Source organism: Monodelphis domestica, chromosome 1, assembly GCF_027887165.1.
Source record: "Monodelphis domestica isolate mMonDom1 chromosome 1, mMonDom1.pri, whole genome shotgun sequence".
Lineage (NCBI taxonomy): Eukaryota > Metazoa > Chordata > Mammalia > Didelphimorphia > Didelphidae > Monodelphis > Monodelphis domestica.
The window spans coordinates 160,512,410-160,535,857 of record NC_077227.1 but is presented as its reverse complement, the minus strand read 5'-3'; the positions used below and the strand labels follow the sequence as shown (position 1 = coordinate 160,535,857).

General features: G+C 42.3%; 1 protein-coding gene and 1 long non-coding RNA gene across 7 annotated transcripts in view; one reads left to right on the top strand and one right to left on the bottom strand.

Moving 5' to 3' along the window:
* Positions 1-2,900: 2,900 nt before the first annotated feature.
* LOC130456094 (uncharacterized) lies at positions 2,901-4,304 on the top strand. Its single transcript, XR_008914408.1, has 2 exons — positions 2,901-3,034; positions 3,269-4,304. It is a non-coding gene; the product is annotated as an uncharacterized LOC130456094 (long non-coding RNA).
* The window catches only part of CORO2B (coronin 2B), a 272,236-nt gene continuing 251,982 nt past the window's right edge, over positions 3,195-23,448 (bottom strand). For all 6 annotated transcript variants that reach the window (XM_056808810.1, XM_056808815.1, XM_056808799.1 and 3 more), the window contains 5 exons: positions 20,259-20,355; positions 17,168-17,280; positions 14,425-14,515; positions 6,470-6,609; positions 3,195-3,372 (listed from right to left, as the gene is read on the bottom strand). In XM_056808810.1, coding sequence (XP_056664788.1) covers positions 3,241-3,372; positions 6,470-6,609; positions 14,425-14,515; positions 17,168-17,280; positions 20,259-20,355 — 573 coding nt within the window. In that variant the 3' untranslated portion in view covers positions 3,195-3,240. The remainder of the gene's footprint in view (positions 3,373-6,469; positions 6,610-14,424; positions 14,516-17,167; positions 17,281-20,258; positions 20,356-23,448) is intronic.

Genomic DNA, 23,448 nt, shown 5'->3' with positions numbered 1-23,448 from the left:
TAACTGATCCCAAAGCACTGATTCCTCTAAGATGTCTTTCTTGATCTCTAAAGGGCCCACTTGTCTGTATTGTATGGGATCACCTTGGTGCCGTGAACCCATAACTGATTGACCTGTCTGGGCCACATCTGCCAAATGAGATTAGATAAGATCGTTTTAGGGCCCCTTCTAGAAGTCCTTCTTTGGAGGCTTGCTCTTTTTCCTGTGCCAGTTCAAATTAATTTTTTAAAAACCCTTCCCTTCCATCTTAGAATTAATATTGTATGTTAGTTGCAAGGCAAAAGAGAGGTAAGGGCTAGGCCATGGGGGTTAAGTGACTTGCCCAGGGTCACACAGCTAGGAAGTATCGGGGACCCCATTTGAACTCAGGCCCGTTTTTGGATCCACTGAGCCACCTAGCTGTGCCCTCCATTCCCCTGTTCTCTCTCTATTTCCTGCTCTCCCCTTCCTCTCTGCCCCTTGGATTCATTCTTCAATGGCCAGTTCAAGTCCTACTTCCCCGTCAAGTTTTTCCTGACCACCGCTGTTCACATTTAGCCCTTTATTTTCTATGGCCTTATGTTTGTGTAGCCATGCTTTAACCTTGCCTCCCCGACTAGTGTGTAAGTGCACTGAGCACAAGGCCTGGGCCTTATTCTTCTCTCTGCTACCATATTGCCTAACGCGGAATTGGCCAGGTAGTGGACAATGAATGAATATTGTTTTGGATGGATTATTGGGGGGGCACTCAAGAATGAATGAATGAATGAAAAGCTAAAGAAAGAGTGAATGAATTTTAGGACACAGGATGAATAGATGTGTATTGTTCCCTGGAAAAGGCAGTGGACATGGCTATAGGGCCACTAGCCAAAATACCGCCATGACAGAAATAATTAAAACAACCAGAGGCTAAAGGAGACTACCAAGGCCATTTTTGGTATCTTGAAAACATTTTATTTCAATACTATCCTCATGTGGCGGCATAAATAATCACAGGAGACAACACAGTTCAAGTAAAGAGATGGGAGAAAGAAAGCAAAAGGTATGTGCAGAGAGAGAAGTACTTTCATCCAGCTAGGGCTAGACAGTCGTGTTAAAGGCCCTACACAATAGTGGGAGAAGGCAAGGGAATGTGGCTGAAGCCCCCAGCTCCCATGGGGCAGAGTTTGTGTAGCTACTTGGCTGTGGCATGTAGCACTGGAAAAGTTAACAGAGATAAACCCAGCTGTTGGGCTTTATAATTTGCCTGGCCTTGCCATCTAGTCTTCACAAACAAACAGATGTGTTTGGCCCAGATAGCTGTAGTGGTGCCCATGGGGGGAGGAGGAGAAGAGATGTGTGCAGAAGAGCCAGAGTGGAATAGCACTTGGCTAGAATATCTGGGTGAGAGAGGGAGGGAGGGAGGGAGAGTAAGAGAGTGAAGACAAAGGGAAGGAGGGAGAGAAGAGGCAGTGAGAGGGGGAAAGAGAGAGAGAGAGACGGAGAGAAGAGAGGAGGGAAAGGAGGAAGAGAGGCAGAGGAGAGATGAAGACAGAAAAGCAGAGATTCAGAAAGGATGGAGAGAAAGGCAAAGAGGAAGGAAGAAGAAAGGGAGAGGTAGTGAGGAAAGGAAGAAGAGAGAAAGAAGGGTAGAAAGGGGAGAGGAAGGACCAGAAATGAGAGAGAGGGAGAAAGGGAGAGGTAGAGAGGAAAGGAAGAAGAGAGAAAGAAGGGTAGAAAGGGGAGAGGAAGGACCAGAAATGAGAGAGAGGGAGAAAGGGAGAGGTAGAGAGGAAAGGAAGAAGAGAGAAAGAAGGGTAGAAAGGGGAGAGGAAGGACCAGAAATGAGAGAGAGGGAGAAAGGAGAGAGGAAGGGAAGGAGAGAGAAAGGAGGATAGAAAGGGGAGAGGAAGGGATAGAAATGAGAGGTGAAGGAGATAGAGAGGGAGTGGAGAGGGAGAAGTGGGGGAAGGAAGGAGAGGGAGAGTGTAGAGAATCCTAATTCTGTCTGCCTTCCCAAGCTCTAGCCATCTTAGCCTCATGCTTCCTACAGGAAGAAGGTATCATCTCAGCCTGTGTCCCAGAAAGGATGAGGCCAGGCTGAATCCAGGGAAGGGGAGAAGTGCCTCACAGCTTGAAAATCCTCAGTCCAGGGCTTTCTAATCGGATTGGCACAATTTGGGTTGAGGGTATGGAAGGTTACCCCTCACACCGAAATTTCCCAGAGTGACTTGGACCCTGAGAATGGTATCATGATGCCATGAGAAGAAGCCTGTGTGAGGAGACAGAAGCCCTGACTTCAAATCCATGCTTTGCCACTATCTGGGTGGCTTGGGGTGAGTCACTTCACTTCATGCCTCGGTTTTCCCATTTGTAAAACGGGAGTAAAACTGCCCTCCCTCCCACAGAGAACTGTTGTGAGGGTCAAATGAAATCATTTGCGTCTAAGTGCTTTGGAAAGCCTACCGCGCTATGCAAATACAAGGGCTGGTTATTGTTTCCCCAGGTGTTTGGTTTGGTTTTAAAGACACTGAGGTTGTTTTCGGTGGGAAAGAAACCAAAGGAAGCCCTGGCTCTTCCGACTTAAGAGCTGAGGTTTACAGGGGTCGCTTTGAAAGAAGAGAGGAGGGAGGTGGAAAAAAAGAGGAGAAAAGGGAGGATTTCAATTAATATCAGTGAATTAAGCCCTTTTTTTATGGCATCTCCAAGCAAGTGGCTTTGTGCTGCGGCTATTGAGAGCTGTGGATTCCCGCTGCCGCCCTCTGCATGGGAAAAGTGAACCACAATAAACCTGGCTGTTCCATTTTATGGCTTGCCCAGCTTCTCCATCCCGTCTTCCGGCCAGCTTTCAGTAGCCGCCCTCGGTCACTTCTGGAATCTGGTCACCCAGCAGAAGAGACGCTATAGTCTAGTTCCTCCAAGAGGCGGCCCTCTCCAGGACAGTAGTAGTTTCCAGTTACAGCAGTGCGGGTCAGTCCAACAGGGCCGTCCGCCGCCTCTTTTTTTTCTTTTCTTTCTTTTTTTTCTTCTTCTTAGTGTGAGATTAAGGGGCCAAAGCACATAATTCCAGTTATCGGTGAGCCCAGACTATTGGCAGGCTGCTCAAGCGCTGGCTTGTCCTGGGGCGGGGACCGGGGTGGGGGTGGGAGGGGGAAGGGAGGGAGGGAGTGTGGGTGGGGGCGGGGGCGGGGGAGAGGGGAAGGGCAGGGGAGAGTGAATGGGAGGAAACGTAAAGAGCAAGTATAAACAGAGAGTTTATTTAGAAAACGAGCCTTTGGGGAGCTAATTGTTCTTGGGGTTGTTCCGTAAGTTTTTGAGTTCCAGCTGCAGCTGCCGAATGCGGATGTCTTTCTGGGAGAGCTCGTCTTTCAATCTCCGAATCTCGTCCTGCTGTCGGAAGAACATTCGGAGGAGCTGGAAGGGAGGGACCAACAGATGGGATGGAAAGAGAAAAAGGAGAGAAGAGAAGTGAGCGTCCGGGATCGTGCTCTCTCTCCTTCCTAGGGCCTCGCCACCCCCACCCCTGAGGCTTCCAGCTCTCACCTTCCCCCAGAGTTCTGCCTATGTACACACACACACACTCAGCCCTCTCACCAGCCTGGAAGCTCAGTGATTCAGCTTTTCTAAAGCCTCCCACTGCTCCAGGCTCTGGTGGCCATTTTCTCTGGTAAACTGGGAGATCGGATTAAATTAGGGTATCGAGAATGAGCCTTGGCTCTATTCTGGCTGAATGCAGCAGTGGCTCATTTATCTGGCATCATCAGGGAATGCGCTGCCCTACGTAAGTGAATTTTCCAGAGGACTGACGAATAGCCCTTTAAAAGCCCAAACTCTTCTTTTCACTTTCGCCATTTGGGATGGAAATCCTTCCAAAATGTATAATGGATTCCTCGGCCTTTTAAGGAACCACACACAGTAAACAGGATGCGACCTTTTCTCCAAGATTCAGAATCCCCGTCATAGGCATCGATGCGATGTCGTATAAGGGATGCCCTTGGGGCCACTGAAGTGTCTAGGGCTGTTTCCCCCTTCACTAAATGGCCCCAGATTGCTCTGCTTCTCTAGTTCTGGTATTTTATTTTTATCGCTTTCTGACTCCTACCCCACAGCTCTTCAGAGTTATAATTAAGTGTGGGGCTTTGCTCCAAGGGGCTGAATTTAAAGGAGTTGCCCCAGGTGGAATTTGTGGATCTTTGTCCCACGTGCAAAAATCCCCATTTATGGCTCTGCTGTCATTTCTTTTTTATTTTGAAATTTTTATTTAATGATTTCTTTTTTCTTGAGTGTTCAACTTTTTATTTTATTTTTTAAAATTTAGTTAATAAAATTTCCCCCTGGTTACTTGATTCATGTTGTCTCTTTTCCCTTCTCAACTTCTTATTTTTTAAGTTTCTTATTTTAATAACAAATTTCCACATACGTTTTCTAAAGTTATATGATCCATAGTGTCTCCCTTCCTTTTCCCCTCCCCCTCCAGAGCTAACAAGCAATTCAATTTGGGTTATACATGTATTATCAAGCAAGATATATTTCTATATTATTCATTTTTGTAAGTGAATAATCTTATAAAACCAAAACCCCCAAACATAAACCCAAATAAACAAGTGATAAATTATATAGATTCATCTCCATTTCTACTCCCAACAGTTCTTTCTCTGGAGGTGGATAGTGTTCTTTGTCAAGTTCTCAGAATTGTCCTGCATCATTATGTTGCTGTTAGCATCTGCTGTCATTTCTTGACAAGAGTGGCACTATCTCTAGCAGCTTCCTAAAACCCTTTGTAATTTGCTTTGGGCTAAGAAACCAACTAACTAAGGATTAAGGATAAAATCAGCCAATGGCAGTGAGCTGGGGAGATGGAGAGGTTGAGACACCATCCTATGGGCAAAGGATATGAACTTTACAGAGATAGGATAATGTAGTATAGTGGAAAGCATTGGACCTGGACAGAAAAGACCACTGATGAATTCATGAGACCTTAGGCAAGTCAACTAACCTCACCTTAAGCTTCATATTCGGAATGGTAACACTAGTTGCACAATGGATAAAATTCTGGACTTGGAATCAGGAAGACTTGAGTTTGAATGTGACCTCAGATATTCACTAGCTGATCTTGGGCAAGTCACTTAACCCTGTTTGCCTCAGTTTCCTCATCTGTCAAATGAGCTGGAGAAGAGAATGGCAAACCACTTCAGTATCTTTGCCAAGAAAACCTCAGATGGGTTACAAAGTCAGATTCAACTGAATAACAATACAACTACTCACACTATCTTCCCCACAGAATTGTAGGCATAATGTATATGAAACTCTTCATAAATCTGAATATGTTATAGAAACATAAGTTACTATTAGACCATTCAATCTGGATTGTTTGGCATCCAATGTTTTAAAAACTTCCATACAGGTGAGGTGAACAGATAAGTGACTACTGGAGAAGTGAAGTGTTTGTAAATAATATCTTAAAGGATTTTTTCAGAACTTAGAAGGGGAAACCCTTAAAAGTCTGTATGTGGTTCTATAAATGTGGTTTAGGTTCATATGACAATTAAAGTCCATGAAGTCCTTTAATAATAATATATAACAATGTATGTTTATTATAGCTTATGTTATAATAGGATATAGAATAAGCATATATTATATAATATAAATACATAATAAAGCATCATTACTATAATTATTTTAATATTAATTATATCATATAGGATTAATACATAATTAACAATATTTTAATATATAATTTATTATATATTATATATAATTAATAATAATGCAAATAATTACTATAATTATTTTAAAATTATGTATTGATATAATTAATAATAGCTCACTTTTAGGTAGTATTCTAAATCTTACAAAGCATTGGGCATAATTATCTCATTTAATTTTTATAAATCTTGTGATGGTAGGTACTGTTTTTATGCCCATACTACAGATAAGGAAACTGAGGCTGAGGGAAATTAAGTGACTTACCCAGGGTCACTCAGCTAGTAAATATCTAAAGCAAAACAGGCCTTCCTAAAATCAAACTGAGCCCTCAGTCTCCTATGCCATGTTGCCTCTGGTACAAAGGACACATCTGAAACTTCCTGTGCTGCCCCCTGTCATATCCTCTTTTTTTACCCCACTTTAGAGAAAAAAAAAATATAATAACAAATCTTCAGTTGCCATCACCACCTAAACACCATGGAAGGTGAAGACAGTGATTTCTAACTCCAGTAACAGCAAGCGACAATAATGACTGGAAACCAAATCCATGACAGGAAACACAATTCTTAGCAAAAGTGAATTTAAGGTTTCCGATGAGGGAAAAGTCCCTCCCCCCTCCCTTCTCCAGACGGTATTTATGAGGGTCAGAGCAGCAGTGGAAGCGAACAGTGGGCCGCTTATGGAGTTTGTCACAAAAAGAAAGATGACTGGGAGGGAAGCCGCTTTGAAGGCCTAGAACATATAATTGAAATTTAAAGGTTTCCCTCTTTGAGGACCCACGGATGTAATAACTTACATTCCTTACCTCATTTTCTGTCCTGGGTGGGACATTTTCTAATAAATCTATTCCGTTGACCACAACACTCTTCTTTTCTTTGATTGGGGCCTTGAACACCACTTTGGGAGATTTCTTATAGCCTTCTTTTAAAGACATCAGCACTGGATCTAGGGAAGGCAAGAGGCTGTCAGTGGGGCTCATGATAGGAATGATGGGATTATTGAACTGTTGTGACTATTCAATTATGTTTTCTTAGATAATATCTCCTCTTTGTCCCTTACCCGCTATCTTTTTTTTTCTTTTAACCCTTACTTATGGGTTCCAAGGCAGAAGAACAACAAGGGCTAGAAAAAGAGGGTTAAGTGACTTGCCCAGGGTCACACAGCTAGGAAGTATCTGAGGCCAGATTTGAACCCAGGACCCTCCTGACTCCAAGCCTGGTCCTCTATGAACTATTTAACACACTATTTTTGCTTCTTAGAGACCAGACAGACAGAGGAGAAGCAACAGAGTCAGCAGAGCTGATTAGCACACTTTGCCCCTGTATCCTTTTTGTACACGTATTTCATTGGTAATTTGTAAACATTTGAAGTATGAGGCTGTGTTTCTGCCTTTTGAGAAGGGGGATGAGAAGGATATAAGCTATGTGTCTACTATGTGCCAGTCACCTCATTTTTCAGTTTTCACAAATATTATCTCATTTGATTTTCACAACAATCTTGCCAAATAGGTGCTATTATGACCCTCCATTTCATAGTTTGGGGAAACAGAAGTAAAGTGACTTGCTCAAGGGTGCACAGCTATAAAGTGTCTAAGGTCAAATTTAAACTCTGGTCTTCCCGGCTCCAGGCCCAGTGCTCTATTCATTGTGTCACCAGCTGCCAAAAGATGGTCTTTTTGAGACAAGATTGGATTAACTCGATGTCCTATGCCCATTTCGCAGGATTTTTATAAGTGTGAAAACCCGTGAAAGCGCATAACAAAATGAAAAGTGCCATGAAAATAGAAAGTAGTATTGCTATGGCTAAAGAAATCCCACCTCCCTCCTTCCATAAATAAAACTAAATTCTAAAAGCTGCATGATAGTTAAGACAGCATCTGTTTGGGAGAGCTTGATTTAAAAGAAAACTGACAGAGACAGGATCTAAAAAAAAGATCTTAAAAAGTTAGAATGTTGGGCTAAATCTAATAAGGTACAATTTAATAAAGGTAAATGTAAAGTTCTACATTTGGGTTCAAAATATCAACTTCCTAAATACAAAATTGAAGATGCATGCCTAGACAAAAGTTTGCCTATCCTCATTATGCTCATTATGAGTCAATATTTCTTATATAGAAGGCAAGAAAGCTAATATAATCTTGGACTACATTAAAAAAGGTATAGCTTTTAACAATAAGAAGATGGGGAAAAAAGATGACTCAGTGGGTAGAGAGCCACACCTGGAAGTTATGGGTTCAAATCTGGCATCAAATACTTCCTAGCTGTGTGACCCTGGGCAAATCATTTAACCCCAATTGCCTAGCTCTCACTGTTCTTCTGCCTTGGAACCAATACTTAATATAAATTTTTTTTTAATCTTTTTTTTTCTGTCTGAGAATCAATACTAAGTATTATATCTAGGACTAGTCCAGTGAGGGAGCAGCTAGGTAGCTCAGTGGATGGAGAGGCAGGTCTGGAGATGGGAAGTCCTGGGTTCAAATTTAGGTTTAGACACTTCCTAGCTGTGTGAGCCTAGGCAAATCACTTAACCCCCATTGCCTAGCCCTCATTGCTCTTATGCCTTGGAACCAATACACAGTATTGATTCAAGGACAGAAGATAAGGGTCCTTTTTTAAAAAAAAGACTAGGCAATGGGGGTTAAGTGACTTGCCTAGGACCATACAGATAGGAGGTATCTGAGAACAGATTTGAATTTGGGACCTCCCAACTCCAAGCCTACCTCTTTATCTACTGAGTCACCTATCTGCCCTGTTGAGTATCAATTCTAAGACAGAAGGCAAGGGTTTAATAAAAAGAAGGGGGGAAAAAAAGGAGATAATAATCCTGATGTCCTTTGCTGTGCTGGCCAGACCAATTCAAAGTGTTTTGTCTGGTTCTGTGTCACAGTAATTTTAAGAGGTACATTGATAAGATGGAGAGCATCCAGAGGAAGGCTACTGGAGTGGCTGATGGAGTCCATCCTTGAGTTTATGCTATGCGAAGATCAGCTGCTGGGACTGGAGATTCAACTTGGAGAAAAGAAGACTTAACAAGGTCATGATCAGTGTCTGCAGGACAGCTCATGTATGTGAAAGCTTTTTATGCCAAGTTTGTTCTGTATGGCTCCCCAAAGAAGAACTAGAAGCAATGGGTGGTAGTTGTCAAAAGATAAATTTAAGCTGGATGTAAGGAGGAATTTCTTAACAATCTGAGCTATCCCAAAGAATATTCTACATTGGGAGGTGGTAAATTGGCTCTCATTGAGGCCTTTAATCCTTATCTTCTGTCTTAGAATTGATACTGTGCATTGGTTCCAAGGTAGAAGAGCAGTAATGGCTAGGTAATGGGGATTAAGTAACTTGCCCAGGGTCACACAACTAGGAATTGTCACATTTGAACCCAAGGACTTCCCATCTCTAAGCCTGGCTCTCAATCCACTGAGCCACCCAGCTGCCCCCTCACTGGAGGTCTTCAAGAAGAGCCTTGATGGCTAGTTCTTGGTTATGTTCCAGTAATGATCTTTTATTGGATCTGAGGTGACCCATTTGGTTGACAAGGTCTCTTCCAGCTCTTATAGTCTAGGGATTCATTTTGTGAATTTGTTTTTCCTGGTCTCACCTAAATCAAACCAAGAGGCCCCTGAAGGTGTGGATGTGATCCTAGCTCCTCCATCTCCTTCCATTACACCAGCAAGCTGCCTCCTGCCATCACCACTTCCCTTTCCTCCTTTCCCTGAGATCTCAATGCTTTAAAAAGTAGCTCTTCATCACAAACATATCAGAGATATCTGCATCTGTCTCTATAGCAAGAGAGCTGTAAGGAAGAGATGCTGGATAGTCATGGTCCTGATATTTGACATAAAATGATGGAAGGAGAAAACTTCCTCTCCTCTGGCTGATCAAATTTAGTTCTACCTGAAACTAGGACAAGCTAGATGACTTCCAGAGATCTCTTCTAGTCACAGGAATCTGAAATTCTGGCCATCCACGTTTTTGTTATTCAGGGCATTCCAGAAGTCTTAGTGCAGTGGTAAGCTCAAAAAATGAAAATTGTACCAAGTCTTTGTGTTGATATACTTTGGATATGTATTGCCTAAAGATCTGCCTTTGGCCCCTTTCTCCTCTTTCTAGACTTCCCCCCATGACAATATTATGTACCCACACAGCTCTAATGACCCCTTCTATGTAGATGACATCCTCATCTTTCTTCCCTCAATGTTCCCCCAGAACTCCACCTCTATATTCATAGCTGTCTGCTGGATATTTCTACTTGGTTATATTGCTATCCCTTCAAATTCAACATGTGGAAAACTGAACTCATCCTCTTCTCCAAAGCCTGTTTTTTCCACTAAGATCTCTCTTCTTGTAGTTGATAGCCCCATCATCCTTCCAGTCACTCAGGCTTATAACCTAACCTAGCTAGCATTTGGACAGCACTTTACAAACATTATCTTATTTGATCTTTAGAGAAATTCCAGAAGGGAGGTGCTATTATTCTCTGCTTTTTATAGATGAGGAAACTGAGGTAAAGTGATTTACCAGGGTGTCATGTAAGTATCTCAGGTTGGATTTGAACTCATGTCTTTCTAACTTTAGGTCTGGCACTCTATCCACTGTACCACCTAGATATCTCTTTAACTCTTTCTTCTCCATTCTCCTTTTCTATATCTAATCAGCTGTGCCAATTTCTGAAGACTCTACACCTCTACAACATCCATTACTTCTGTGTCCACTTCTTTGCTCCCAAAGAAACGGCCCTAACTCAGGCCCCCACTACTTTTTACCAAGCTGATTCTAAGAGTCTACTAACTAGTCTTCCTTTGTCCAGACTATTTTCTCTGTACCACCCTTCACAGCACAGCTTGAGGACCCTTCTTTATCATTATATTACTGTTCCACTCAAAAACCTCCATCATCTCCTATATAAAGTACAAACTCATGGCACCCAACACCCTCCATCATCTGGCACCAATCTACTTTTCCAACCTTATCACATACCACTTCTCCTCATAAATTCTCTAAAAAAAACCAACAACCTTATTTTCTGTCTTAGAATAAATACCATGTATTGGTTCCAAGGCAGAAGAGTGGTAAGGGCTAGACAATAAAGGTTAAGTGACTTGCCCAGGATCACCCAGATAGGAAGGCTCTAGGGCCAAATTTGAACCCAAGACCTTTCATCTGTGGGCCTGGTTCTCAATCCACTGAGTCATCTAGCTGCCCCCACTTGGTATACTCCTTCCAATCATTCTCCATCTCTTTCTCAATCTACCCTTTACATCTCCCTGTTTTTTTCTCACACTGAACCCCATGCCTGAAATAGATCCTCTGTCCCTCATTTCAATCTGTTGAAATTCTTCCATTTCAGACTCAAGTCCTATGTCTTCCATAAAATTCCACTGGCTGTTCCCCTCTCCCTTCATTCCCAGTGAGCTCTCCTTCCTCCAGTTTCACATAGCACTTTGCCTGGCCTTCTCTTTCATATTCATGTGCTGCCTCATTTAATGGTTATTTGTGCATATACCTATCAGGCTGTGAGTTCTTTGAAAAGAATATTTTGGGGCTAAACAAGTTATAATGGGATACTACTGCACCATTAGAAACAATGAACAGGATGAGTTCAGAAAAACCTGGAAAGACTTAGATAAACTAATGTAAAGTGAAGTGAGCAGAACTAGAAAAACATTGTATAAAGCAACAGAAATATTGTATGCTGATCAACTGTGAAAGACTAAACCATGAACAGTAAAGCAAGTTTCCAAGATAAGCCAAGAGACTCATGATGAAAAATGCTTTCCACAGCCAAAGAAGGAACTGTTGGAGTCTGAGTGCAGATAAAGGATGCCATCTTCCACTTTATTTCCTTCATGAGTATTTTAATGCATATGTGATAAGGGTTTTCTATCACACTATGAGCAATATGAAAATATGGATTGCATGAAAGCACTGGTATAACCTATATTAGACTATTTTCCCCACTCAGGGAGGGTAGATGTGAATTTTAGATTGACTCCATCCTGCTTAGTCTTTAGAATTCTAGCAACCAGGAATGTATACACCCCCACTTAAGGATTAACTGTAGGGGAGGATGGCCTATGACTGGCATGTGCTAGCAAGTGACAAATCAGAAACAACTGACTGACCCCCTGGGCTCTCCTAAGCCAAGCTTAAGCTACCATTGGCACATGTGAGACACAGGAAGTGATGTAAAGAACTGCCTATATATTTCATGTCACTTTCTATGAGCATTCTCTCATCAGCATTGGGAACTCTTGGTGGTGTTTGGCTTTTGCAGCTTGGAGGTGAGGTTACTGGGAGAAGCTTTGTAGCGTAATTTAGGTGAGGCATCTTCCCTGAGCGACTTTGTTGATTAAACCAAGGCTGATTCCTCCTTTCCTTGACCTCCTGAAAGGCACTATCCTCCAAAGAGGCCCCTCATCTTGGAGGAGACCTTGTGGCTAGAAGTTGAGGTAGACTTAATCTTCTGAGAAGACCCCTTGGCTTAGGCCCCTGAACTCCTGCCTGGCTCAGACCAGGCCGGAGCAGTCCAATTCCCCTTTCCTCTCCTCCTCCTTAAGTTCTTCCTTCTATTGTAATTAAACCACCATAAAAATCCCAAACTGACTTGAGTATTTTATTGGGATTGAATTTAAATCCCTGGTGACTACTAATATAATATATACAGTCAACAACCCCAATTTTACCCTTAACATAGAAGAAGGGAGAGAGGGAAAAATTGAAATCCTAAAATGTCAGAAAACAATTTTCAAAATTGTTTCTACTTTTAACTTAAAAAAAAAAAAGGATTTACTAGGGGATGCTGGGTGACTCACTGGATTGAGAGCCAGGTATAGAGATGAGAGGTCTTGGGTTCAAATCTAACCTCAGATACTTCCTAGCTGTGTGACCTCAATTGAGCACGTCATTTATCCTCTCTTGCCTAGCCCTTACGACTCTTCTGCTTTGGAACCAGTATTGATTCTAAGAAGGTAATTAAGGTTTTAAAAATAATAATAATTAAAAAAATGAAAAGAATACATTGCATATACTACATTTAGACCATATACAGCAATATACAACACAATATACCATATATACCAATGCCTATACCATATACAATGCAAAATGTTTATATTATATATCTTTGTATCCCCAGCACCTAGCAATACTTTGAATGTAATACAGCTAATGCAAGGTTAAAGAGTTTATTTTTTATCCTAGAGACAATGTGGAATAGGGGGTAAGGTTGGATTTAAGAGTGAGGAAAAAATGTAGTCTGAATCTTGCTTCAGACACTTAATTGGACTGTTATTAACTGACCTTGGACAAGTTATTAACCACTATGTGCCTGAGTTTTCTCATCTGTGAAATGGGTGTGTTAGATTTGATGACCTCTTCCCTTTTGGTTCTAAATATCTAGTCCTATAAATTAGGGAGCCACTGAAGTTTCTTGAGCAGAGGAGCAACATGCAAAAATCTGTGCCTTAAATTTGACAAGTTCAATGTGATGCAAAGGCATAGCTGGGACTTTGACCCAGTGTACCAATTTATAAGGCACCGAGAGCATTTGCAGTCCTTCAGCACAGGCCTCATGGTACCCCATAATTTACTCCCCTTGACAGTCATACTCCAGGTGAGCTCCTTCCCAATCTACCCCAACCCCATGCTTATGTCATTTGTCCTGCTTGCAAAAATGGCTAGTTATGGCTCTAGTGTGATGCAGGTGCTAGAACACTGGGAATAAGAATTGGGAAACTTAAATTCCATGCTGCTCTTTGGGCCTCAGTTTTCTCCCTTGTAAAATGCAGGGGGGAGGGGGATGAGATTGTGTGGACTAGATCTGGAGTTCTTAATTAGGGATCCAAAGAAGCCACTGAAGAATTTCTGGTGGCCTGTAAACTTGGATGGGGGAAAAAATTCATCCTTTATCCTCATTAAATTTTTTTAAACCTTTACTTTTAGAAACTTAGAATCAACACTATGTATTGGTTCCAAGGCAGAAGAATGGTAAGTTCTAGGCACTGGGGGTAGAGTGACTTGCCCAGGGTCACCCAGCTAGGAAGTATATGAGGTCAGATTTAAACCTCAGACCTTTAGTCTCTTGGCCTGGCTCTCTATTCACTTGAATCATCTAGCTTCCCCCCTTTATTAACTTCTACCAGATTTAGCATAAAATCATTTTCTTCAACTATTTAAGAACATTATTCTGAGACAGGGTTTCAACAGATTGCTGAGGAGGTCCATGACACACCAAAAGGTTAAGAATCCTTGGGTCAGATGATCTTCTAAAATTCCCCTTAACACCAATATTTTATTAGATTTTTCTATATTTTCTAATTCTCCCCAGGGGGAAAAGCAGAAGCTGTGAACTTTGAAAAACAAAATTTTGATTTGCATTGTAGATTGCATTATATTGCATTTTTGCAATATATATTGCATTCTATATTGGAATTATACTGGGCAAAGTTATGGGCAACAGCAGAGTGGCTGGGAGGGATGGGGGGTTTTCAGGGGCAGAGCACCCCTGAAATCATTCCATATGGGTGCCAGCCCATACCCACTTTACCATGGGTAGAATCAGTTCTAAACTTGAAGAGCATGAGTTTGCCTGGAGAGGGGATACCTCTCAGCTATGACCTAGATGCCTTGGTCTTGGAAAAGAGGGCTGAGGGATGAAAGCTCTGATGGCCCCATTTCTGAGGCTCGGGGAGGAGCCATAATCTGCAGCTGAGAGCTGGCCAGAGCAGAGATCATCTAAAAACCCAGCCTTTTAGAGTCTTACCTCGATTGATGCCTCCCAGCCATTCATCAGGGGTCAGAGCTGGCTCCGTTCCTGGGGTCATGGGATAAATGTCTTCCTGGTAAGATTCTGACTACAGATGAGAGAGAACAGACCAGCAAATTGGGGGGAAGGGGGAACACACACACACACACACACACACACACACACACACACACACAAGGTTGCTTAGAGGAATGCCGCAGCCAATTCCAGCCGATCTGGAATCCTCCCTGTCAACCACTCTTCAGAGAAGACTCAATTCACATCTATTCTCCACTATGGAGCCTCCTCTGATCAGCCTAGCCCATGGTAATGTAATAGAAATGTAAATCTGTTTGACTATTTCTTGTTCTATTACAGTGTTCTCTCTCTCTCTCTCTCTCTCTCTCTCTCTCTCTCTCTCTCTCTCTCTCTCTCTCTCTCTCTCTCTCTCTCCTCTTTACCCTTGAAGTACATCATCATTGTATTCATCATTTTTTCTAGTCAATCAACAAACATTCTTTAAGCATTTACTCTGTGCCCATGACTATGCTAGGTGCTGGGGATACAAAGACCAAAAAAAGAAATAGTTCTCATGTTCAAAGCACTTATGGTTTATCTGAGGAGAGAATGGAGATGCCTTCCACATGACATACCACTTTGGGTTATTATTTCTAGTTCTGTGCATGCAGAAATCTTGCCTCTTCAAGTAGACTGTTAGCTCCCTGAAGGTAGAGACTGTATCCCTCCATCTTTGTAACCCCACTTCACCTACTCTGGGACCCTAAACATAGCTAGAGCTCAATGGTGTGGTGAAAATGATGGTCCTCAAGAGGCCCATCAACTCTGCTTCCCACAAACCTATAATGATCAGTGCCAAGCCCTAACTATCCCACTTGTTGAATGAATGAATCCTTGGCCAAAGTGATATCTTATTTTCAGGAATTTTCTCTTTTTCCTATTGTTTATGCCAGTGATGGTGAACCTTTTAGAGATGGAATGTTGAGTACTGCCCTGCCCCCCCACATGCCATGCCCCACCCCCTCCTTACTCTACAGAGGGGAGGGAGGAAGTGCTTTTATTGGACTGCTGGGTGGAAGGGCAGTGAAATGAGGAATGTCCTCAGCCACTGTAGAGAGTGGGAGGGGAATGGCCTGAGCTCTCTGCTCCCCTACAGCTCTGCTGCCTGTGAGCCATCCACCTTATCCCCTGTGTGCTCCCATTGGGCAGAGGGGTGGGGGATGTGAAAAAATATCAGGCACAGTGGAGAGGGGGAGGGGAGCAGCTCTGCCCAAGTCCCTCTGCCTTTCTAATAACAAACTCTGAGGAGAGAGGGGTGGTGGCTATGTGTCTCCTGTGCCATAGGTTCACCATCACTGGTTCATGCTTTTCAGTTTTGCATTCTACTAGGTTCTTCTCTCAATTCTTTTTTTTTTAAACACTGATTCCCATTTAAAAATAATTTGGGGGGGCAGCTGGGTAGCTCAGTGGATTGAAAGCCAGGCCTAGAGACGGGAGGTCCTAGGTTCAAATCTAGCCTCAGACATTTCCCAGCTGTGTGACCCTGGGCAAGTCACTTGACCTCCATTGCCTAGCCCTTACCATTCTTCTGCCTTGGAGCCAATGCACAGTATTGACTCCAAGACGGAAGGTAAGGGTTTAAAAAAACATTAAAAAAAAAACAAAAATAATTTTACTTTCCCCAATTATATGTAAAAATAATTTTTAACATTTATGTGTATATATATTTTTTATTTTGAGTTCCAAATTCTCTACCTCCCAAACTTCCTCCCTCTTCCCTCCCTGAGACAGTAAGCAATATGACATAGATTTTTCACATGCAATCATCTCAATTCAATCCAATTCAAGAAATATTCCTTAATTGCCTGCTTGGTGTCCATGACACAGAGATTCAGCCAATAGTCCCTGTCCTCAAGGAACTTACACTCCCCAGTTAGGATACAATAAATATTTACAAAAATATATGACAAGAAAAATTGAGGAAGGAGAAAGCACTAATAATGGAAGGGTAGAGCTGGAGAAGACAAGGATTCTGGGAGATAGAGATAAAAAAAAGATAGAGATAGAGATAAAAAAGAGAGTATATGGGTGTTGGGGGAGCAGGGTGGGGCTGCTGAGGCAACAGATAGGAGTCAAAGACAGAGTGTTGAGGGCAGAGAATAATTAATACTACTGTTTGGCTAGACCTGTAGAATTCATGAAGGGAAATAATAAAGAACAAAGCTGCTTTTTTTGTAGGTCAGAATAATCAAATGGAATGACTTAAAAATTAGGCTGATTGGCATTTTATCATATAGGTATTGGGAAGACACTGAAAGTTGTCTGTATTTTTTATCCTATTCCCTATTTAGACTCTATGTTTCTTAAGGGCAGGAAGCATGGCTTATACTTCTTCTGTATCCACCACAGAGCTAGCAGACATGAGCACATAGTAGGGAGCTACTCAATAAAAACTTGTTGATTCACCAATAAATTCCCACAATGCAGAAGGCTGTTCAATTTTGGAAAAGCCATTCCCGAAGCCCAATCATGCCCTTTTCCACTAGCCTCATTTGAATCTAAGCTCTTTCAACTCAAAGATTATGTATTTTCCTTTTTCAGTATCAGCAACAGTATTTCACAAAGGGCTAGACACATAGTAGGTGCTTAAGTGGTGACTTGTTGACTGGAAGACAGTCTCTGTGTCTGAGGTATTAGGGGTGTCTAGGTAGCCTCTCTTCCCTGTGACAGAACCTATACTCACCCTCCGAGGCACAATCATTGAGATGGGTTCAATCAGGCCCTTCAGGGTCACCAACTTGTAGAACCGGAACACTTCACAAGCTGATACATCCAGGCCATGCTTGGGCATCACCCCTGTAGAAGGGGAGCACAGTTATTCATGTCCAGTGGAATTCCAGATACCCACATCACCCTCCCCACCTCCCGAGTCAGGGGAAAGGGAAAGGTGGAAGTAAAAGGGGAGGGCTACTCTGAAGTTATTAAGAGGCTGACCCTCAGTCAGCGGGAAGTATAGGAAGGAATGTTTCAGCGTTTATCAGCTAGGCTATCACATGATGAGGGTCCATTTCTAAGTAATAAATCACCAACAGTTCTGTCTGGTGGCAATCAGAATTTTAGTCCTGAGAGGTAGATGTCCTGGAGTCCTGGAGGTAGATGAGGAAACCGAGGTACAGAGAGGCTTTACCCCTAATCACCCAGCAAATCACACAATGGCAAAGCTGTCATGGTTCTCACCTTCTCAAAGCAAGCTTGTTACTAGACTGAAAACTTCTTAGGAGTCAGAACGATATCTTACTTAAATCTGTATTTTCTCCTATCATCTATACATAGAAAGTGCTTAATGTTTTATGAATGAATAAATGAATGGAAGGAACCAAAGATCTGCAGATCTGGAGGGCTATCACCTGGGCTCTGTGATCAGAAAAGAGAAGTGAAAAAGTTAATGTTTTGGAGATCCTTTTAATCTTTTTTTTTTTTTAAACCTTTACATTCTGTCTCAGAATTGGTTCCAAGGTAGAAGGATGGTAAAGGGCTGGCAGTTGGTGTCAAGTGAGTTGCCCAGGGTCACATAGCTCGGAAGTGTGTGTGAGGCTAGATTTGAACCCACGACATCCCATCTCCACGGTTGGTTCTCTATCCACTGAGTGACCCAGCCACCTGTGATCTGTTTCATTTTAAAACCAGTCCAGAATATTTTGCATGATAATATATGTATAACCCAGATCGAATTGTTTATCAGCTCTGGAGCAGGAAGGGAAGGGATGGAGGGAGACAATTTGGGTCATATAATTTCAGAAAATTCCATGTGGAAATTTGTATTTACATGTAATTGGTAAAAAATAAAAATAGGAAATAACATAAAATAAAACAAGTCCAGGCATCTTTTCCATTACTCTCTGATGGCTCATTGTTTATATGGCTTTAGAATGAACTGAGTTCAAATCAAGTCTCAGATATGTACTAGCTACATGATCTTGGGCAAGTAATTTGACCCAATCAGCCTCAGTTTTCTCAACTGTAAAATGGGAATCATAATTCCTCCAAGGACTGTTTTGAGGCTCAAATGACATGATATTTATAAAATGCTTAGCACAGTGACTACTGGCACATAGTAGGCTCTATATAAATTCTAGCTAACTATTATTGTTGTTGTGTGTGTATATGACTGAGGACGGTGATGAAGAAAGAAGAGAAATACATTTATAAGGATAGGAAAAAAGAAAAGAAAAGAAGTGGAGGCAAAAGTGAGAAAGAGCAGCCTCTGGACACTGTTCATGTGATTAGGACTAGCAAAATTAAGTTTTTGAGTTTTTATTCCCTAGCAAAATTCATAGAAAGAAGGGAAAACTACCTCCCAGGGAAGAGTTTGCTGGTCCTGAAATGCATTCTTGATACAAAAGATTTAAGAGTGGGAGGCCAAGGAAACAATAAACCAGAGTGGGACAGCAAGCCTGAGCTTCAGGTGAATTAGCTTAATTTGGCTATGCCATTCTTGGAGTGAGAAGAGCACAGGATTTGGCACCAGAGGCTCCGAATTCTAATCTCATCTCTGTGATTTCTGACTAGTATGACCTTGGGCAAGTCAGTTCCCCTCTGGACTTCTGTTTCCTCTCCTATAAAATTAGGGAGTAGAACTAAAGGGTCCCTTCCAGTTCTAAATCATATAGTCCAAAATGCTACTTGGCATAGATTATTTCAATTAATTTGCTTAAATAAAAACATTGGAACAATTTCCCAACTTATTCCTCTTCTTGGCAACTTTTCCTCTACTTCTCCAGCTCTCCCCCTCTTGCCCCCCCAAAACACAGAAAATAGAATCACCCCCAGTTTGCATTATGGTTGGCGACCTCCAGGACTCGCTGAGGACTAAACATTACAAAAATCAATTTCCGTTGAAGAGCTCCAAGGTTTTGACAATCCTATGTTCATGTGACAGTGGGAATTTTGAGGATTTATACTATTTGTCTATATTTTGCCTGTGTTTACCTATAAAGAAGAAAAGGGGAAAATCTAGGTGATACAAAGAAAAGAGCAGTCAGGAAGATTCATCTTCAAAAGTTCAAATCTGGCCTCAGACACATACTAGCTATGTGATCCTCATCAAGTCACTTAACCCTGTTTGCCTCAGTTTCCTCATCTGTAAAATGAGCTAGAGAAGGAAAGAGCAAACTACTCCAGTATCTTTACCAGGAAAATTCTAAATAGGGTCATGAAGGGTCAGATATGACTAAAGAAATGAACAACAATGAGAAAAGTCAGGGGATGAGAGGCAGGAAGCCTATGCTCTCATCCTGGCCTTGCCATTAGCTAGTTGTGTACTTGTCTGACCCTCAGTCTCCTTGTCAATAAAATAAACAGTTTACCTAAACCTTCAGTTGTCATTTTTTTAAACCATTGTCTTTTGTCTTAGTAACAGATCTAAGGGCAGTGGCTAGGCAAATAAAGTCCTCCAAGTTCCTCCCAACTCTATGAATCTTCAAATTCTAATATATTGTGTCTGTGAATGCCCACTAGAAACACCTTAGCACAGTGGACAGAGAGTCAGCCCTGGAGCTGGGAAGGACTAGGTTTAAGTCCCATCTCTCATAAATACTAGCTCTGTGGTCCTAAATAAGACCCTGAACCTCTCAAGTGTTCTTGGCAGCTCTGTAACATGGCAGGCTATAGAGAAGAAGGTGCCCATTTCTGTTGGTAGAAGGAGTTTCCTTACTTGGAATGAAAGCATAAGCCCAGTTCCTATCTTTCTAAATGTACAGAGTATTGCCTAATAAGGTGACCCTGGACTGGGTCCTTCTGGAGAATGAGCTGAGATCCATCCTGGAAGCCCTTACCCAGGCCTTTCTGTGGGGCTGGGGAGCGAAACTCCATGAGGTAACTCAGATATGGCTTCTCTGACCCAATCTCGTAGTATCTGATGTTCCCATCCCCCTGCAAAGCAAAAACAAGAATTGAGAAGAGGAGAAGGGGAGGAAGGAGAACAGGCTCCATGCTCACATTAGTTGGGTGAGAAGGTTTGAATATCCCACCATTACCCAAAACATCTTGAAGATACCGAGATGAAAAATGGGTATGGTGGGGAGTGGGGGTTGGATTTAGGCCATTGTAGACCACTGGCTGCAGGGAATCTAGGACAAAGTTAGTTTGGGGGAATCTGATCGTGTCTCCCATTTTTCTGTTAGATCCAGATTTAGGTGAATATATTTAAGTGATTTCTGAGGCACTGAGAAGCCCCCTTGAGCCTTAGCAAAATACCACACCCAAGTCTCTGAATCAATTCTTAGAACTACCCTTTCAGCTTAAGGCTTTGTTCTCTAATGAAAATATAACCTCTTCTATACCATCCCCAGGCAGCATGAGTGGAGGAGAGAGAGAGCTAGATTAGGAATCAGAACACTTGGGTTCAAATCATTTTAATTTTTTTAATCCTTACCTTCTGTTTTAGAGGCAGTATAAAATGTTGGTTCTAAGGTAGAAGAAAACAGGGGTTAAGTGACTTGCCCAGGATCACTTAGCTAGGAAGTGTCTGAGGCCATATCTGAACCTAGGAGGACCTCCTACCTCTGGGCCTGTCTCTTTATCCACTGAGTCACCCAACTGCCCTGCTTAAAATCTTAATTCTATTTGCTACCTGTATGGCAATAGATTAAGTCATTGGATCCACTTTCTGGGCCCCAGTTTATCTGTAAAATGAAAGGGTTGCAATAAATGACCTCTAAGCTCTCTTCAAATTCTAACTTAATGACCCTATGGAAAGAGTAATCCTCAGATTCATTAGTTATTTCTACCTCAGTGTGAATGGATTTTAAATCCTTTTCTGAGGGCAAGACTTGGCTGAGGAATGGGGGAGAGAATGTGATGGGGGGTGAGGGTTCTAGGAACACAAAAGGCAAAAGGATGAACTTGGGCAGGGGGAGGTCAAAGACTCTAAAAGCAGACATTTTTTCCCAGAGTTGGACCTGCCTTTCAAGGCAAAGGGGCATATTCTTTGGGAATGGGGTGGATGAGGAATTCTCTTTATTGGCTTTTTGTAAGGGAGGAAGAGGTAATGAGAATACCTTTAGTTCCTAGACCCTCTAACCCTGTGTTGGCAAATCTATAGCATGCATGCTGGAGGGAGCTGCTCCCTTCCCCCTCTCCATGGCATCTGAGGACATTTCTCACTTTGTCACTCTACCCAGCAGCCCAATAGGAGTGCTTCCTCCCTCCTCTGTCTGGGGTAAGGGGGTGGCTCACATGAAGTTGTGAGGGTGCAGTTTGGGCACTCAGTCTCTAAAAGGTTCACCATTACTGCTCTAACCCACAGCATAATTCCCAAAGAACAGGAAAAGCCAGCTCAGATGAAGGCATCTCCAAATTGCCAATAATCTTATGACCTCCTGTAGGATAGGGTGTGTGAAGAGACAGTGGGACTCAGGACGTCCTGATTATCCTCTGCTCCAAGGTGGTCCAGCTAGAAAACCCTTGTCTCTGATTCTCTAGCTGCAGTTGTTGTTGAGTCCTGGGATCCTAGAGATCACCCAGGGGATGCTAAAATGAGTGCCCTTCTCCCCAGGTTGAGCGGTTTGATAAGGTCTGTATACTCACTTGATAATTAGCTGTACATTCATTGTAATTGTTCTATAATTGTTTTTGCTTGAATCATGCATTATTTGCCTTTTTATGGTTCATTTCTCCAATTACATTGGAAGGTCTCTGGGGGCAGAGACCAATGCATTGAAAGCACTTAAATAAAGTCATTCCCTTCTAACAGTCAGAGCACCTGAGTTCAAATCCCAAATTCTTCTCCTTTTTCTCTCAAAAAGGGAACCTATTGCTATTTAGTTTGCTAAAGGTAAAGCCCAGGTGTACTAACAGTAAACTGCCAATCAGAATGAATCATATTGTCCAAGTACTAAGACCAGGAAGTTATTATGTCTTGCTCTGTTTCCTAGCTCTAATGATCCAAAGTTTCCCTTAATCCTTTACAGTTTACAGTGAGCAAAGGCCCCAAACTTCTTGTCTCACAGTCCTACCATGAAAATGCAACTTGAAATAAATTCATGCCTATGTCTAGCACCTGTCTTCTTCCAGGATCTTTTCTATCTGACTTCTAAAAAGTGGTATGCTGGTAAATGCTTAACTACTGGATCTCTGGGGGAAAAAAATGTACACATGACATACTCAAAGTTTAATATGAATTATTATTATTTTCTTTCTCTCTCTCTCTTAAATCTAGACTATGAGCAAAAGAATCAGGCCCTGATTTTTTGTTTGTTTGATTGATTTTTAGAGTTTGCCCATTTCCAAAGTATAAATTAGCTCACCCTGAAAATTTAACAATCAGTTTTTGGAGCTACTTTGAGTTGGTTCCAGCCCACCTCTGGTTCTAGTTCCTTGGAGGAAGAGAAGGATCCAAGTGAGTCTATCTATCTAGAACTCTGAGTGAGATAAGGACACTTCAAGGTATAGGCAGACAGCTCAGATCCAGGGAAAAAGCAAACACTCTCCCTTGTTCAGCACCTTGTGATAGAGGCTGGCACTAGAGAAAAAGTGCCAGACTGAAGAGTATATGAAATTGATCACCTTGATGGGGGAGGGGCCCCGGGAGTGAATTTCCTGAGGAGAGAAGACTCTGGCTGAGAGAACAGTGAGGGTCTCTCGGTCTGGAGACATTGAAGAGAGAAGGTGGATAAAGACTTTCTCCTGAGGGTTACCCATTTTTCCTGCTGGTGACTGGAAATCCTTCCCCCCAACACTTCCAAATTGAAGGGAGTTTCTGAAGAGAAACCTGAGCAGACTTTGCCTCAGCTCCTGTTGCCCAGGGGGGAGTCAACCTGACTTTCTCTCAGGGGGGCTCAGGCTGCCAAGGCCCAAGTTCCCCCCAAACTTGAGTAGGGAAGGAAAAGGGTTTAGGTAGAGACAGGGACCCCCTTTCCCTACTTTCCTTTTCCCATTCCTCCCTGCCCATTATTCCTTTTGTATTACCTGGTTGAGTTGACATTAAAAGTTATCTGTTCTCCAAGCTGAGTGTGAGTAAACAGA